This window comes from Mastacembelus armatus, chromosome 13 (assembly GCF_900324485.2).
Source record: "Mastacembelus armatus chromosome 13, fMasArm1.2, whole genome shotgun sequence".
Classification (NCBI taxonomy): Eukaryota; Metazoa; Chordata; class Actinopteri; order Synbranchiformes; family Mastacembelidae; genus Mastacembelus; species Mastacembelus armatus.
This window is the reverse complement of record NC_046645.1, coordinates 26,094,196-26,111,205: the sequence shown is the minus strand read 5'-3', so window position 1 is coordinate 26,111,205 and position 17,010 is coordinate 26,094,196. Positions and strand designations below refer to the sequence as shown.

Genomic DNA, 17,010 nt, shown 5'->3' with positions numbered 1-17,010 from the left:
GTGACCAGGCCATTTCTGCCCTGCTGTCAAACTGACCTTTCTCAATGTCTGGAGGCATTTTTGGGAGCAGCTGATTCATATTTAAAGTAAACAGTTGTCTTTTGACAGGAGGTTGAATGAACTCAGCTGTAGAATAGCATCTTGGTGTCAACTGGTTCCATCTCCATTTCTTTCTTTGAGGCTGCCAAGATCTGTTAATGTGAAAGGACAATTTCCCAGTGTTCAGGTATCCTAGACCCAATATATTCAGATTACAGTAATAAAAGAAACAGCAGAGGCAAATATTTGCCAACTAAGCTGGAACCAGAGATTAGTTGGTGTGTTTTGTTTAAAAAAATGGTCACACAATTAATTCACAATAACCATTTTCTGTAGCTTGACCGTTTCAGTGTTTACAGTAACACACTGAAAACACGATGGGCTAGTGAAAGAATCAAAATGGCCTCTGCGATCTGGGCATTCGTTTTATTCATCTTCTTCTTCACACACAGGGGCCAGAACCTTCCTCCTCTCTATCCTTGTCCTGCCGTCCTCTGTTCATCCACCCATCAGGCATCACTTTTCTGTCCTCCCCCATCACCACCACTGATTAACATCATAAAGGCCTGCCTTAATCGCCCCCCCCCCCCCCCGTTCCCCCTCTACACACACACACACACACACACATATCACAGATGCCATCTACACACACACTGGTTTTCCTTTTATAGGGTGTGTTTGGTTTGTATCCCAGAGGAGTGGTTACTCAACAGCCATGCTTGCACACCCATGCTGGTAGAATGTGTGTGTCAGCAGATTAAACACATTTTTATCATCACCTCTCCCGAATTCATTGCTAGAAACACACAAACCTTGTTTGTTCTTGGACCCAGAGGCAGGTCGGCTCTGTCCTGTTAAATCTGGGAGCAGAATGTGGGTGAGATGAAGATGTTGGGGCTGATTTTCCCACAACAGCCCAGCCAAACCTGGTCAGCTGACGTCATAGGCTTACATGTTGTTAGTTTGTTATAGTGAACCAGATGACAATGATTTAGAGTGTGACGGTTTTCACAAGTCATCCACCTGCACTCCACACGCTGTTTACACGTGTGACTTGTGTTTGACTGTTCGGACTCTCCTCATCTTGCTCCTGGTCCTGGTCTACAAAATGATGACACTATAGCTGCAGTTTATGGCTATGTTTCAGACACTCAAACACATTTCCCATCAGCCCTCGTGAGAATAATGTGGGACCTCCTACAGACCTCGGAGAGCAGGGCCAAATCATCCCTGATGAGCTTAGGGACCGGGGTAAAGGGTGATGATGCCCTCAGGGAGAGAAGATGGATAAACGCTGCTCCTTCAGTGGTCTCTTTCCATCTTCACCCGTTCCTCCATCGTGTCTTTCAGTGGCCTCTCTCCCACCCCTTCCGCCTCCTCCTCCTCACTGAGTGGCAGAAGGTGAGCGGAGGGATGGATAATGAAAGGACTGGATAAATGAATGGGGCTCGTGGGATGTACTCAGCTACAGACTGTTTGCGTGTCAAGCGGTGGCATTCGTGTGCATGATGCAGAGGAAACTGTCCCCGTGCGCGCACACAAAAATGTGCACACACCTGAAAATATAGCGAGGTGTTTTCTAGCGAGGTGTTTCTTCAACTGATTCCACAGGCAACAAGAATACTGATCAGAAAACTGCGTTGACTCTTTTATTAGTGAAATGATTCACAGGTTTGTGTTTAAACCTGAACAAATACAAATGTCCTAGTTATTGATAGTTCATTCAAACATATCAACGCAAACGAACCTGCTCATGCTGCTGTTTGTCGCCCAGAGAGAAAACCAATGATTGATGGAGGAGGTGTTGTTGTGCAGCAGATGCCATACTACAGCTTGTGTTTATGATGGAGGCCCCTCATCACTCCTCCATCCTCTGATTTCATCCCATCACTCCTTTGTTTTTCTTTCATTTATCCTTTGAGCCTCCTCCTCCCTGCTGTCCTTTAATACTTTTATTCCTTCTCTCCTCTTAGCCTCCTTCCTGGACACATCACTCTTCTCATTTCATTTCATTTAATTTCATTCTTCATTTCACTTCTCCCATCACTCTGTTCTTATTCTTATTATTCCTTGTCTTCCCTTCTCCTTCTCCTGTCTGTGCTGCATTACTGACTTTCTGTTATGCTTTCACCTTATTCTTTCCCCCATTCATTTTTTATTATTTCAGCCCTTTCGTTCCTTTGCTCTCCCTCCTCCTTTTTAACTTGTTTTCCTTATGTTTGCTTATCTTTGTTTTTCTATCCCTCCTTCACAGCATATTTCTTTAAAAGGGAATGTTTTCCTACTCAACAAACACAGTCGGAAAGAAAAATGTGACCAGGCCATTTCTGCCCTGCTGTCAAACTGACCTTTCTCAATGTCTGGAGGCATTTTTGGGAGCAGCTGATTCATATTTAAAGTAAACAGTTGTCTTTTGACAGGAGGTTGAATGAACTCAGCTGTAGAATAGCATCTTGGTGTCAACTGGTTCCATCTCCATTTCTTTCTTTGAGGCTGCCAAGATCTGTTAATGTGAAAGGACAATTTCCCAGTGTTCAGGTATCCTAGACCCAATATATTCAGATTACAGTAATAAAAGAAACAGCAGAGGCAAATATTTGCCAACTAAGCTGGAACCAGAGATTAGTTGGTGTGTTTTGTTTAAAAAAATGGTCACACAATTAATTCACAATAACCATTTTCTGTAGCTTGACCGTTTCAGTGTTTACAGTAACACACTGAAAACACGATGGGCTAGTGAAAGAATCAAAATGGCCTCTGCGATCTGGGCATTCGTTTTATTCATCTTCTTCTTCACACACAGGGGCCAGAACCTTCCTCCTCTCTATCCTTGTCCTGCCGTCCTCTGTTCATCCACCCATCAGGCATCACTTTTCTGTCCTCCCCCATCACCACCACTGATTAACATCATAAAGGCCTGCCTTAATCGCCCCCCCCCCCCCCCGTTCCCCCTCTACACACACACACACACACACACATATCACAGATGCCATCTACACACACACTGGTTTTCCTTTTATAGGGTGTGTTTGGTTTGTATCCCAGAGGAGTGGTTACTCAACAGCCATGCTTGCACACCCATGCTGGTAGAATGTGTGTGTCAGCAGATTAAACACATTTTTATCATCACCTCTCCCGAATTCATTGCTAGAAACACACAAACCTTGTTTGTTCTTGGACCCAGAGGCAGGTCGGCTCTGTCCTGTTAAATCTGGGAGTCAGAAATGTGGAGTGAGATGAAGAATGTTGGGGCTGATTTATCCCACCAACAGCCCAGAACCAAAACCTGTTCAGCTGACTGTCATAGGAGCTTACATGATTGTTAGTTTGTTATAGTGAACACTGAGTGAAGCCAAATGGATTTAGATGTGTGGACGGGTTTCAGCCACATTTGTCCATCTCACCTGGTCTGTAGATGGAGCTTCTGTTTTACTCCACACAGCTGTTTGCACACTGTGTTTGACTTGTGTTTGACTTGTTCTTTACAAACCACAACCCACAGCTTTAAGTCAGTTTTCTTGTTTCACTCATGTAACTCCAGCCGGTGTGAAACTAGGATGAATATTTTGTCGACTGGGGGAAAGGAGGAAAAACATGTTTACGTTCCCCAGACTGCTGAAGAAAATGTTGTTCTGGTAATGATACGCTAAGAGCATTATTGACCACCACCTGACCACAGGTTGGAGCCACAGCTGAGGCTCTAAGACCTTTTCAAATTAGAGATTTCAGTTTAGGTGTTTTTTTTTTTTTTTTTTTAAATTATGAAAATGTGTAAAATCATGTTTCCACTTTGTCATTATCGCCACTGAGTGACTGACAATGGCAGTGAAGTCCAGGTTACATCTACAGAGCGATGCCTTCTGAAGCCACTAAGTACAGACACTCACACGTGGCCACGCAGACCGTCGCTACAGCATGGCTGTGGCAGATGGCTTCTGCTTCCTGCTTCAGCACGCTGCTATGAACTCTGGGGGATTGAGTCCCCTGGGAGCAGAGCGTGCTATCTTCAGTTTGTGTGTTTGGCAATGGATGATAGAGAGCCACGCGTGTGTCTTGGTATTGTGTTCCTGTTTGCTGTAACGAGCCCATGGGCCCCTGGGAGACAGTCTTTTGTTATTGGTCATTAGAGCACTGACAGCTGGAGCTGCTATTAGCAGGACTCTGAGGGGCTCAACCAGGAATTCAACCCTCAACCTTCTGCTCTGAGGAGACAATCCTAAACGCTGCAGTGCCGTGCCACCCCGTTGAAATAAATAATAAAATAAACAGTCAAAGCCTTTAATAAATAGATACATACATAAAATTCAGTGCACTGACTCATGAGGTAATACGAGTTGCTTTGGAACTAATTTGAAGTCTGTCAAAGATTTCTTTTGAATTTGCTGAGCAGTTTATTTATCTCAGTTGTTTCTTCCAGATCCTCCGGTCGTCCAACAGTTGAGAAGAACCTACAAGTACTTTAAGGACTACAGACAGGTGAGTGTGTGCAAACATGTCTTCAGGTTGGAGATTTCGATGAAGAAACACTTGGATAAATGCACCTTTTCCTCACATTTTACACACTGATTATTATGACGTTGAGATATACATACAGAGATGTTCATTTCTGTGTGAAGTAGGAAGCTAATAGCTCTCAGAGCAAGATGAATCTGCTCATGTTAAGTAGAAAGTTCAACTATCAGACCATCAAGTGTTTTTAAATGAATCGAAGCCAATGAAAAAGATTTTTTATCAGTGAGTACCTTTGTGTAAGTGTCCAAATGAGTTCAGTCTCTTTAGAAGTGTCTGCAGAGGCTGGGGTTTTTAGGATGCTTAGGTATTTGTCATAAAATATAAATATATTGATTACTGACGTTCAGTTATTGTGTGTTTTGTCCCAGTGATGATGATGGGCTGTTTACTGTTTAAATCTGATTTGGATGAGTAGTTTGTGTTTGTTGTCACCCATGTCGTCGTAGCTTTGACTTGCACAACTTTCAGTTTTGGTCGTCTGCTACATTTATAGTAAAACTGACTGCAGAACTATTGTAAGCCCGTTGCTGTTACTGGTCCTGAGTAGTTAAATGTGCTGGTTGCTACGTAATATCCAGTTCTCCTTCTAAGTGTGAAAGCTACTGGCTTTGACTTGTTCTTTTCTGGTTTTTAGCTGTTACCAGAATTAGCAGTGGCATTACTGTGGAAAGCATGATTCTGCAAATTCATTGTACTTGGTGCAGGATGAGCAATAGTTTGATTTCTGAGTAAGCTGGGCCTTCTGTGAGATTTGATGTGAGATTGCATCTAGATTTCAGTGAACCCATCCCCACGCATGAGATTTGATGTGAGATTTGTACTTTCTGTAAATTAGCAGATGCTTTTGTTCATCGCAGCCTGTAATGATCACATTACAACCACGCAGGAGCAAATGTGAGACATCCTTCAGAGTGTGTCCCTTTTAAACAGCTGAATAAATGCATGTTCAGTTCTACAGCAAGAGTTTTTATGTATTTTTAGTGGGAGTCGTGAATAAATGCTGTCAACGGTACATTTGGTAAATTATCAGGCATATCTTAATATGGGCATGTCCCATCTTCCTGTTTGGGGATTCTGAGCAGTAATATGAGCAGATTTTAGCTCCTATATTAACTAAACTAACTAACTAAAAACATTTTCTGCTTAAATATTCAGAGTGTAAATGTAGACTCATTTTCCCTTTTAGAGCCAGAACTTCCAGACTTGGTCAACTTCCCTTTTGAAGCTGCTGTGAAAATGTTTTTGGTTAATGTAGGTTTCTGAAGGCACAGTGTGACCTTGTGACCTGTGTGTGTGTGTGTGTGTGTGTGTGTGTGTGTGTGTGTGCGTGTGTGCGTGCGTGCGTGCGTGCGTGCGTGCGTACGTGCGTGCGTGCGTGCGCGTGTGCATGTGCGTGTACGTGTGTGTGTGTTTTTTGATGATGTCAGATGATCATCGAACCGACGAGCCCGAAGCTGCTGCCCGACCCTCTGAAGGAGCCGTATTACCAGCCTCCCTACACTCTGGTGCTGGAGCTCACCGACGTCCTGCTGCACCCAGAGTGGTCGGTACGTCTGCTCACACCCTCCGGCCCTCCGCAATGACTCAGCGGTGGTGCCAGAACATAGGGCTCAGAACCAGAGGTGCAGGTTCCACACATATAAAGTCATGTGGAAATGCCCGGTTACAGAGTTTCACATACAAACACATTTTTAATCAGGAACACCAGCGATTTTCTGTCGTGTGAAGTCTGATTAATGCTCTCAGTGTTTGGAGAGATTAAACATCTGGGGTGTAGGGGGAGAAAGGCATATCTGCTGCAGTATACAGGAGCCACTCACCCCTGTCTCCCAAACAGCAGTCAGCAGCTGAGTTGTATTGTGGGTAAATGCACCAGGAGTTGATAGAATAGATTATGTTGTTGTCTGCACTCCTTGATCCTTTTTGTTGTCTTCACAGTGAAATGCTGAATCTGTGATTTCTCTTTAGCACATACTCTTTAAACGGAATCATCGTTGTTTCTGAATGAATCAGTAGTTCCTCACTGGCCACTGAGACCACTCTTGTCAGCAGAAAAACAATAAATCCCAGTTAAACGTTTACTGGAAGCCACAGAACTGGTCAGGATGTGAGATCTTAACGTTAAACTTTGGTTTTATCTTAAAATTGTTCTGAAACAGCAGCAGGGTCATACATTTACCATGTAATCATCATTCTGCCTCTGGGTTCCTGCTCTGATGTGTGTGTGTTCCTCCACCATCTGCTTCTTTTAGCTGCCATTTAGTTTATATTACTGCAACTTCACAGGTCGTTAATCTCACTTCTCTTCTCCTTTCTGTCGTCCTCGTTGATCAGCAACTTAGTGCATTGAACTTTGCATGTATGACATTATTATGGGATTATATACACTAATACTTTTTACCTGAGAGAGTGAAGAACAAACAGAAGCAGCAGAAAAGAAGTTTATTTGTGAGAGAGGTGGAGGTTACAGTGTGTGTGTCAGAGGTGTGTCCCACCACCTGTCGACTTGCTGATATTCTCCCTTCTTTTACACACACAGACAGACATGCAGAGCATGCATCTACCTGACAGGTGCGCAGCAGCCGTAACTCAACACCTGTCACCTGTGAAAGCAGACAAACACACACTCATACTCCTGGTGGGACTCCTCCCCACCTTCACCTGTTCCTCCGCTTGAACCTTTCTTCCAGTGTCGCACACAGACAGACACAACCTTTAATGGTCGTTGATGGTGTGTGTGTGTGTTTAACTCGGGCTGACCTGCATGGAAAAGGTCAGGGCTGTTCTGCTGCTACAGTTTCACACTAGCTCCTGTTACATCAGGGTTTACATTACATCAGTAATGGCTCAAAGACTCCAGAAACTTGTTCATTGTAGCTGCAGCACAGTTACCATCAGTTTCCTCACTCTGTTATGGACATAAATAGTTTTTTTAATCTTAAAGGAAAAACTCTGCACAGCTCTTAACATGTCAAACAGTAAAATGTTCTTAATGCCCTGTGGCTGGAGAAAACGGTGAAAAAGCTCCCAAGGTGACAAATGCTCCAACACCCAGGAGTTTCCAAAGAGCTGTGCACCAGTGTGTTAGAAGAAATAAACACAGTGTGTTTATGGGCCTTGAATGACCCGCAGAAAATCAGGACAGGCCCATTCTGGACTAAAAGGTCAAGACCACAAAGAGCTTTAAATCAGTGATTTGTCACAGTCATTCTTTCACATGAACGTATGCTGCTCTGTACGTAACCCTCAAAACCTGTGGACTTAACTGGTTCTGGTTTTTACTGTTTGTGTTTCCAGTTGTCAACAGGTTGGCGGTTTAAGAAGCGCCCAGGCATCGACTACCTGTTCCAGCAGCTCACGCCACTTTACGAGATTGTTATCTTCACTGCAGAGACCGGCATGGTGAGGCTGTGCTGCTCTCTATTGTTTTCCACTGTTGTTTCAGCACCGTTTACTGCCGTTTAAACAATGGGTCCATTTGATGAGCCATGTGTGTTTTACCCAGGCTGCAGCAGAGCCTATTCAGATTTTATGTGCATTTAACACATAAATTCAGCTCAAGGCCCAAAACACATAGTTCAATTAATCAATTAACTGGATTGATCATAAAATGTCAGTAGAGAATAAATTATCTGCAGGTGTTTTCAAATTCCTTTCTTCTGCCAACATGCACAGAAATATTCAGTTTACAGTAAAACAACTAGAAATTCGCAATACTGCCACAAACTGGTTTTGTTCTTGTAAAACTTTGGAGTCACCTCAGTCTCCAGCTGTTCTAACGTGTGTAGTTTCCTGTGACATCTCAGTGAAATCAAAGCAGAAACAAACCTATGCAGGTTAAACTCTCCAGGTCTCAGTAAATGTGATGTGAATGTTGGATCCTCCAGCAGCCTCACACCCTGTGGTTGAATCTCATATAGTTGGGACCGACAGTTCTGTTGTTGCAACTGTAGGTCTTTGCTTCCCCTCTTCACCTGGACAGTCTGGAGACTGAGCTGCTGTTTGAAGCCGAGTGTCTTGTTCTTTCTGCCTCATTATCACTTTGCTTTGGACCATTTAAGTTTTGTCACTGGTCTTGAACTGTTTACACGTCAATAATGACTGAAAACATGAAGGTGATCCCAAACATTTGACTCAAAACTGACGAGCCTGCCCAGTCACAGTTAACTGTTCCAGTTTATTTTGAGGTAAGAAGACTTATTTTGTCTTTGGTGTGTGTGTCTGCAGACGGCATTTCCTCTGATTGACAGCATCGACCCTCAGGGTTTCGTCATGTACCGTCTCTTCAGAGACGCAACACGTTACATGGAAGGACACCATGTCAAGGTACTCTGTGTGTGTCTGTGTGTGTGTGATTCATTTGAAGATTTGAACATGTAAACTAAAGGTTACACTCGTGTGGATTAAAGCTCAATAATTTAAATTTATTTAAAAATAAGTTTAAAATTGAATAAAAATATTAAATCACTTAAACATTGATTAAAAATACCATCAATTTAAATGTGTGAACATTTTTATTGTTGACTTTACTGGTTTAAACCCTCTAGGTAAACCAAACTCTAATCCCTAATAATATAAAAGCCTTGAGTTCTTATTCTGAAAAACATTTCTCATTGACTTTTATTTATTAATTTTCTGGTTAAAATGCACAGTAGTGATGAAGTGAAGCTGTTAAAACACTGCAGGAACAGGGCAACCTGCTCTCCATAGCTGCCTGTTCCTCCTCCTCACCCTCCTCCACTTCCTCCTCCTCTTCCTCACAGTGGACCCCCCTCTACTTCTTCCTCCTCCTCTTCCTCACAGTGAACCTCCCTCCACTTCCTCCTCCTCCTCCTCACAGTGGACCCCCCTCCTCCATCTTCCTCTCAGTCCTCAGTAACCTTCTGCATCCTTCCCTCTCTCGCCTCCTCATCTTCACCCCTGCATTCCTTCTCTCTCCTTTGCTCCATGTTTCTCCCCCTCCTCCTCCTGTCTACCTCCAACGTTCATCTCTTTCTGTGAGCTGCTGGAGAGCAGTCAGGAGCTGCTTAACCTACTTCCCAGAAGGAAGACAGCCTCACAGTCTCATCTCCATAACGCCAAGACAGACCTGGATGCAGCAGATGCTCAGGGAGAGTCAGAGAAAGTGATTTAGATGTCGCGTAAAATTAAAATGGGTCTTATTATGTGTGTGGTTGTGCATTTTCTGTTGCCATCTGTGGAAATAATCCCAACGCTATGTTACACCTGTTGACCATAATCAAATTAGACCGCTGATCTATCCAGGTTAGCCGCTGTGAGCAGTAGCAGTTTAAAACAACACAACACAGTATTTTTCACATGCAAACACCGTAGCAACATGTCAGTGTTGTGTGTTTGACTGTTTTAATGACACAGCAAGAAAACAGAAGCTCTAATAAGCTGTATAAATAGAACAGCCTTCACTCTGTTGTCTGCAGCATTTTTGGATTTTGAGGTTGGGGTTGATTGACTTCCTCTAACTTTCCAAGTAGGAAATTCACCTTCAGTTTTTAGCTTAAGTTAAAGTCCCTTCTTTCAAACCATGACAACATCATTTGACTGCTAACCTAAAAAATGGCTGTTACACCTGGACCCTGTATGACAAACCACTTGCAGTGTAGCTGAAGAAAAAAAAGTGGAACTAGACGTGGATTTGGTAGAAAAGTATAATGACATTTTGAGCTTTTCCTCCCAGTCGTTTTGTTTTCTGCCGTCTGAAAAGTGGAGAGATGACGTGAACAGGTTTAATAGCTGTAGCTCCTCATAAGCCACAGTGTGGTCCTCAGCCTCTTTTAAAACCAGCATCCAGCTATTGTTTGCTGCCCTGCATCTGAGCGTCGGCCACAGGCCTGAGATGGATCAGACTTATTGTTTGTTGGGGATAAGAAACACAACAGTTGGATTAACTGTCTTCCTTCCAACTTTGCTGTTTCTGTCGCAGTCTGCTGTCCATGCAGGGTTAATGAAACCAAGTGTTTCTGTTTTCTGGGTCATTTCTCCGTCTTTAGGAAACAATGTTCACAAACACACATTTGCAGTGTTTTTTACACCACAGTGTTTGTCGTGGTACTCCAACACAGCACATGCAAGCTGAGACAAATAACAAACAGAAACAGTAAGATGAGGGAAACAATATGATTGCTAACAGAGAAACATTCTGCTCTTTTCACTATCAATCCTTGTGTTGTGGGTTTAAGGAACTTAGTTTTACTAAAACAAGAGTTTCATACATTTCATGAGAACTTGTATAGAATTTGGTGTGGACTTTATTTCAGCAGGTGTTCCCTCTGCGGAGCTTAGCAGGAACGAAAGGAAAAAGCTTTGAGCTAACCAGACATTTTGTGAATTAATGCACTGAATAAAAACAGTCCATACCATGTATTAATAAACTCCATTCCTTCAACCCTGCAGCAGTGTGCAGGCGCGATTCCTAAAGAATAAATGCAGAAAGCATGCTGTCAGTCACGCAGGAGGGAGCATTTGGAGCTGCAGCATGAAGTGAAGCGCTGTGACATGTCCCTATGATTTTCTCTGCTGGACGTTGCTGCGGCGTCTGCTCTGCACAGCAGTAGTTGTGCCTCACAGCAGTAGATGTCATTTCTATTTCTAATCTCCAAACAGAGACTGCAGCCACAGATGGCTCCTGCCAATAACATCACACAGCAGATTTGACGAGTGGCATTTTCATACAAAGACTCTGGGGTGTGGAAATTGTTGGGGCGTGACCTCTCATTGATGTAATTCTGTGTTTGAATGACTGCAGGCTGTAGGAGCGTTAACCACCAGCCGGTTTGTAGTTGGGTCCATCTTTGTGTATAATGAACAACTTGCAGTGAAAAAGTGAGTGTTCTGACTTCACAATGCTCTCAGCATGTTTGGTGCAGTTGTTTTGCTGTTCGGTTTGGATCGTTCAGACTGATGTGAAGCTGTTGGTGAACTGCAGAGTGATTGTTTCCACTTTTATTTGTATTTTCACCTGAGAACAGGCCTGTTTACTGTACATCAGCTGCATCCTGACTAAACGTCATGAAGCAAAGTATTTCCAGCTTTCATAGTGCGATTCTGGAAAATTCCTGCTTCAGTAAATTTTGTGGCCACTTTTATCATGAAAATACGTAAACTGCTCTGCTGCCCAGGCTGGGCCTACCTGTGCACATCTACCAATAAAAGCCCACTTTATTGCTGACTGGAGGTGAAGTGTAGCTATACTGTAATTTTAATGAGCTCTGTTGGAGAGCGCAGCTGCCTGGTGTACACATGAAGATGTTTATGTTGCTGTTATTTGTTTTTCTTTTTTTTTGAACAGCAAAATAATAACACAAAATTTACACTTAACAGTTTCCTGAAGAAAGTAGCCACAGGGTAACTAACTGTGTGTTTACTGTGTTTATATCCCCCATTAACAACCGTGTCTGTGTGTGACACCTGAGATGGTTTTTCCTGGTTCATTTGAAGACGTTTTAAAGGAGAAGTGCTGAAATCATCAACAGTCTATATGGAAGAACTGTCTTGTGTATAATTAATGTCCTGTCCTGTGACCCACAGATAGAAACCATTTGAAGTCATACAGTGACATGAATGAACTTACATATGATCCAAGTACGAGCGCAGACACTTGGGTTTAGTTTAAACAGTCGTGACTGAAAAGTGTATATTGAAATCAGACCTTTGTCTAATGGACAGATGAGACCGAGTTAAAATCACTTGTCTCAGTGATGCTTTGCCTTGCTCTGCTGAAGTGGCCCACAGTGAGTCCAGATCTAAACCCACTGCGCACCTGAGGGCAGATCTGAAAACAGCATGTGAAGATGCAGAAGTTTGTATGTGCACAGGTGCCACTATTTTGAACCATGACTGCAGCTTTACTCAACACACACACACGCAACAGCAGCAGAAGGGTTTGGGGTGGGAGGGGGGCTGGGCACCGAATGAGCCTGGTGATACAGACGAGCAGCGTCCCCCTCCATCTGTCCCCCAGCACACACCCGTCACCAGCTGTAGCTACCAGAGAAAGTGTGTGTCTGCCTTTCTGTGGTGGTGTGGACATATTTTAGTTAGATACCATCATAGTGGGGACATGTCTGGTCCTCACACCTTCAGAGACCAGTCTGAGAGTTCAGACCTGGTTTCAGGGTTCAGACCAGGAGGTGCAGTGTCAACAAGTGTGTTCACAACTACAAAAAAACCAACGTGTGTGTTTTGTTTTGTTTTTTGTAGGTTTTAATCTCAGTGATTAAGGATCATTAAGATAATGAAGCTGCTGAAGATTATAGGGCCTTCAAAAGGTCAAAAGGGTCCCAGAGCTTGTATGCGTGTGGCGGAGTGGGAGACAATTAAAACACCTAACAAAGCCAAGCACTGAGACCCAGAGGTCATTCTGTGTAAGATGAACCTTTATTGGTCCCACGTTAGAGACATTCCCTCCACTCAGTGACAGAAGTGGAAAAGTACCAAACGGGGTTTTATCAATGTCAATATCAAGTAAAATAATGTTTTTCTTTATCACTGCACCTGTTTGCTCATCTCTTTCAGGACGTGTCCTGTCTGAACCGGGACACCAGTAAGGTGATCGTGGTGGACTGTAAGCGGGAGGCATTCAGCCTGCAGCCCTACAACGGCATGGCTCTGAAGAAATGGGACGGAAACTCTGAGGACCGAACGCTCTATGACCTCACCAACTTCCTCAAGAGTAAGACGCAGAGCAAGGCCTTCAGATCTCCATCTCTTCCACTTATGCCTTTTCTTTCCTGTCTTCCTCTAGATTTACCTGTGTGCATTTTAAGTATGGGCTCTGACTTTTATTTTTACAGTTTATCTTGACAACACTCACTGCTGTGTCAGCTGAAGTTAATGTCCAGTTACTGCTGTTTTAGCACAATCTTCCCTGAGTCTCCTCAGGCAGTGAGACCCCGCTGAGCTATGGCAGAGAGATAACACACACCTGGTTTTTCTGAATCAGGGGGAGAAGTTTTGGCCAAGGCTAATTTGAGTTAGTGGGGCCACTGGAACAGGGTCAGGAGTTTCATGGAGGTGCACCAGGTAGATTCAGGATCCAAACTAAAATGTGTTAGCGCTGCTCTTTAAAAGAAAAAGAACCACATAGATAAAAGTACACTGATCCTACAGTAGCCACTGTCTTGAGGACCCACTGGTGAGTGATGTCTGTGCCCATGTCTCTTTGATGATACAATCTTACCTGAAATGTTTTGCCCTGATTTGTAAGTAATGTGATCCTTGAAGGAGCTGCAGCCTCAGTCAGTCAGACCACACAGCAGCAGTTTGATCAAACGGATGTGAGTGTTGTATGACAGTATGGTGCAGTACCACCAGTTGACAATTACAGCAAACACACGAGAGCTGGTCTGCGGTGGTTTGAAAGGATAAATGATTAGTCCTGTTCCTTTCTGTCAGCCATCGCTCTGAGCGGAGTGGAGGACGTTCGTTCGGTGCTGGAGAACTACGCTCTGGAGGACGACCCCATCGAGGCCTTCAAACGCAGACAGGCTCAGCTGGCTCAGGTAAGAAGAGAAATCAAGCACACCCTGGTTTTGTTTGCATGGGTGTGATTGGACTGATGTGCTTCTCTCTGTCAGGAGGAGGAGCAGCGTCTGGCCGAGCTCTCCCAGCAGAAGAAACAGGGACTCACTCTTAGCTCCATCACCTCAAGGTTCTGGCGCTCCAAACAGCAGTGAGCCCCGCCCCCTCTTACACTTCCACCAATCACAGCCCAGCTCTCCACCAGCATCCAGGTGAGGGGAGGTGCCAGAGGAGAGAAGGGGAAGGGGGGATACCTGTAAACTATCTGCCAATCACGGCTCAGTGGGTGGGTCTTGGATGGCCTCTGCACCAATAAGAGAGGCGCTTCTTGCTTTTTGAGGTGGGACATTGCCGACCCTCTCCTTTGGTCATCTTGGTGTCACCTGATGCATATTAAGCTGCTGACTGGTCAGAACGAACGAGTGGGAGGATCCAGGTCAGGTTAAAATGGCGGTTAGAGGCTGATCTCAGACCAGCACTGCCATCACCACTTCAGCTCTGGTCGTGCCTGCCGCCCACAGGATCTGACCTGAGATCAGCAGTACTCTGTCCTGAACCACACCTCCACAATCTGGTTGTCAGGCTGTGCTGACGGGCTGCTGGACACGATGTGAACATAATCCATATTCTGTCTAAAAGTCAAAACGAACCATAGGTAGGAGTTGAGGAGTGTGTACGATGTGTCGGAGCACGGTGACGACATGGATGTAACGTGAACAGCAGCTGAACCGATGATGGAAAAGAATAATTAAAACGTCTGCTCCTGTTTTTCTCCTGATCTCATTCTTTTACAGTCAAAAGACAAGTTCAGTGTTTTTTCTGTATTTTTCTGACTTTCAACAATTTCCACAAAATCTCTCAGCACCTTCTGACCTCTCCACAGTCTGTTTTCTCAGCCCACTGGGTCCTGCACCTCTCAGACATATAGTGTCATTTTTAGTTCTCCCACTGGGGTTTTTACTAAACAAGCAGCAGGAAACAGGACTATTTTCAGTGGTGATCCTACTGAGGATCCGAGGCAGCAGGACGTGATTGTGGGGTCAGAAAAGATGATGACCAGCAGCAAACCTGTTGTTTTTGATTGGATCCAGTTTTATTCCCTGAACTTGTGTTGCTGGAGAGAACAGTGCTGTGGAAAGAGAGTGCAAAGAGGTTTGTGAGCACAGATGATGTTTTTGAGGCTCAGCTGTTGTTCTGTTTTATGTTAATTCATGTTGATGTCAACTCACCGTCGACTTCCTCAATAAAGGAAACAAATTAAACATGCTGTCCTGAGGTTTCATTCTGCATATTTCATCTTTTAGAACCACATGCACTTTTCCAGTTTTGCTCTTTATAGAAATATTTTTCATTTATTTATTGCTGTTGAGTCACCTCAGTTTTTCCTGCTTTTTACACCCGGTACGTCTCTGTTCTAAAAAACTGAGCTACATCCTTCCATAGTCCAACCACCGTCTGTCTCCCTGCCTTATTTCTTTCAGTGCTGCTCTGAAAAGTGAACCTGACCAAGCCTGAGGAATCCTTCATTGATTTCTATGTCTTTATATCACTCTATAAACTGGGTATTTTATTAAATTTTTTTTTTTACTTACAGAATTTTTTTTAAATAATCTAATCTTTTTTCATCTTTAATCTTAGTAAGTCAGTTTTGACACAGGTTTTACTTTATCTCTTACATTTAATGTGGTAAATCTGACTTTTCTTACATACTGAATCTGTTTTTGTTTATTAGAAAAATAAATACAGAAAAAGAACTTTGCCTCAAATGAAAAGTGGTGGGGCTATTTTTCAAAATGGGCCTGAAACATGAAAATGCTGCGTTAACATTAGGAGCTTTTGGACCAAACTGTAGAACCACAGACCATAAAGGCCTTTGTCCTGTTCGCATTCACACCACGAGTAGAAATGAAGTAAGTTGATTGTTGCTATAGCAACATCCCTTCTGTTCACCTACAGACGATCTCAGATGCTTCACTTAAAGTCCCAGTGCCTGAAGCATTGCTGATGTCATGTAGCATTAGCCATGTTAGCTTTTTGTCATTTTAGTTTGAGCCCTGATTTTGCTTCAGAAGAGCTTTTTTAAAAAATGTCTGCATCTTTTTTTTCTGGTGGATGAAAACAGTTTTTAGATATGACACGTCTATTTTTATGTAACATCTTGCCAATTTGACTTGAGTGAAGAAGCTTTGCGTCGTATTAATTTTGCTGTATTGCACATCGTTAAAGGCTGTGTGTCTGATCAGGACTACATGAGGTGATGAAACCTCCAACCCTAAATCACAATGTTTTCATTAATCGTTAAAGTTTGGGTTAGGAAGTCGGGGTTTTAACTTTTACATTTATAATGATGCTCCAAGTTTTGACTTGATCTGGAAAGTCAAATGTCCCATTTCTCATTTACACATAATGTTTTTCCATAGTTTCCTCTTTCATGTATTTCTGAAACTATTTGTGGCACAGATATTTCCCATGAGCCTCTGGTCCCTCCAGGGGCAGCTGACCCGCTCTGAGGTTCTGCTGCTGTTGTGATGGAGCAGATGAGGCTCTGTAGACAAGCAGAACAGAAATTCACATGAAGTGAAAATACACTGGGTCCTGCCAAACTGTTGAAAATATTTTAGCTAATAAAACTTGTTACAGCCTCATTAAACGTGTTTTGGAAGTGGGGCAGCTCTGAAATTAACAGAACTGGTAACGTTCCTGCTTCAGGCTCCTCAAACATGAACCAAGCTACACAGAGACAAAACCTGCAGCTCTTATTTATCCAGAGTGTGAAAACCTGCAGGCTCAGATTTAAGATTTAGAGCAGCTGAAGAGCTTTTTATGGAGGCAGGATTAAGATTAAATGGCTGTTGGGTGTTATATCATTACAAACCCGATTTGGACTGGTTAGGGGTTAGGACTGGACCACAGGCAGACTGC

At 43.4% G+C, this 17,010-nt stretch overlaps 1 protein-coding gene across 1 annotated transcript in view; it reads left to right on the top strand.

Annotated features, from left to right (window-relative positions):
• Nucleotides 1-15,350, top strand: part of timm50 (translocase of inner mitochondrial membrane 50 homolog (S. cerevisiae)) — a 31,890-nt gene extending 16,540 nt beyond the window's left edge. Inside the window, exons 5-11 of the mRNA XM_026329858.2 lie at nucleotides 4,457-4,515; nucleotides 5,979-6,098; nucleotides 7,849-7,953; nucleotides 8,779-8,877; nucleotides 13,084-13,240; nucleotides 13,963-14,069; nucleotides 14,145-15,350. Of these exons, the coding sequence (XP_026185643.1) occupies nucleotides 4,457-4,515; nucleotides 5,979-6,098; nucleotides 7,849-7,953; nucleotides 8,779-8,877; nucleotides 13,084-13,240; nucleotides 13,963-14,069; nucleotides 14,145-14,243 (746 nt within the window). The 3' untranslated portion in view covers nucleotides 14,244-15,350. The remainder of the gene's footprint in view (nucleotides 1-4,456; nucleotides 4,516-5,978; nucleotides 6,099-7,848; nucleotides 7,954-8,778; nucleotides 8,878-13,083; nucleotides 13,241-13,962; nucleotides 14,070-14,144) is intronic.
• The last annotated feature ends 1,660 nt before the right edge of the window (nucleotides 15,351-17,010 follow it).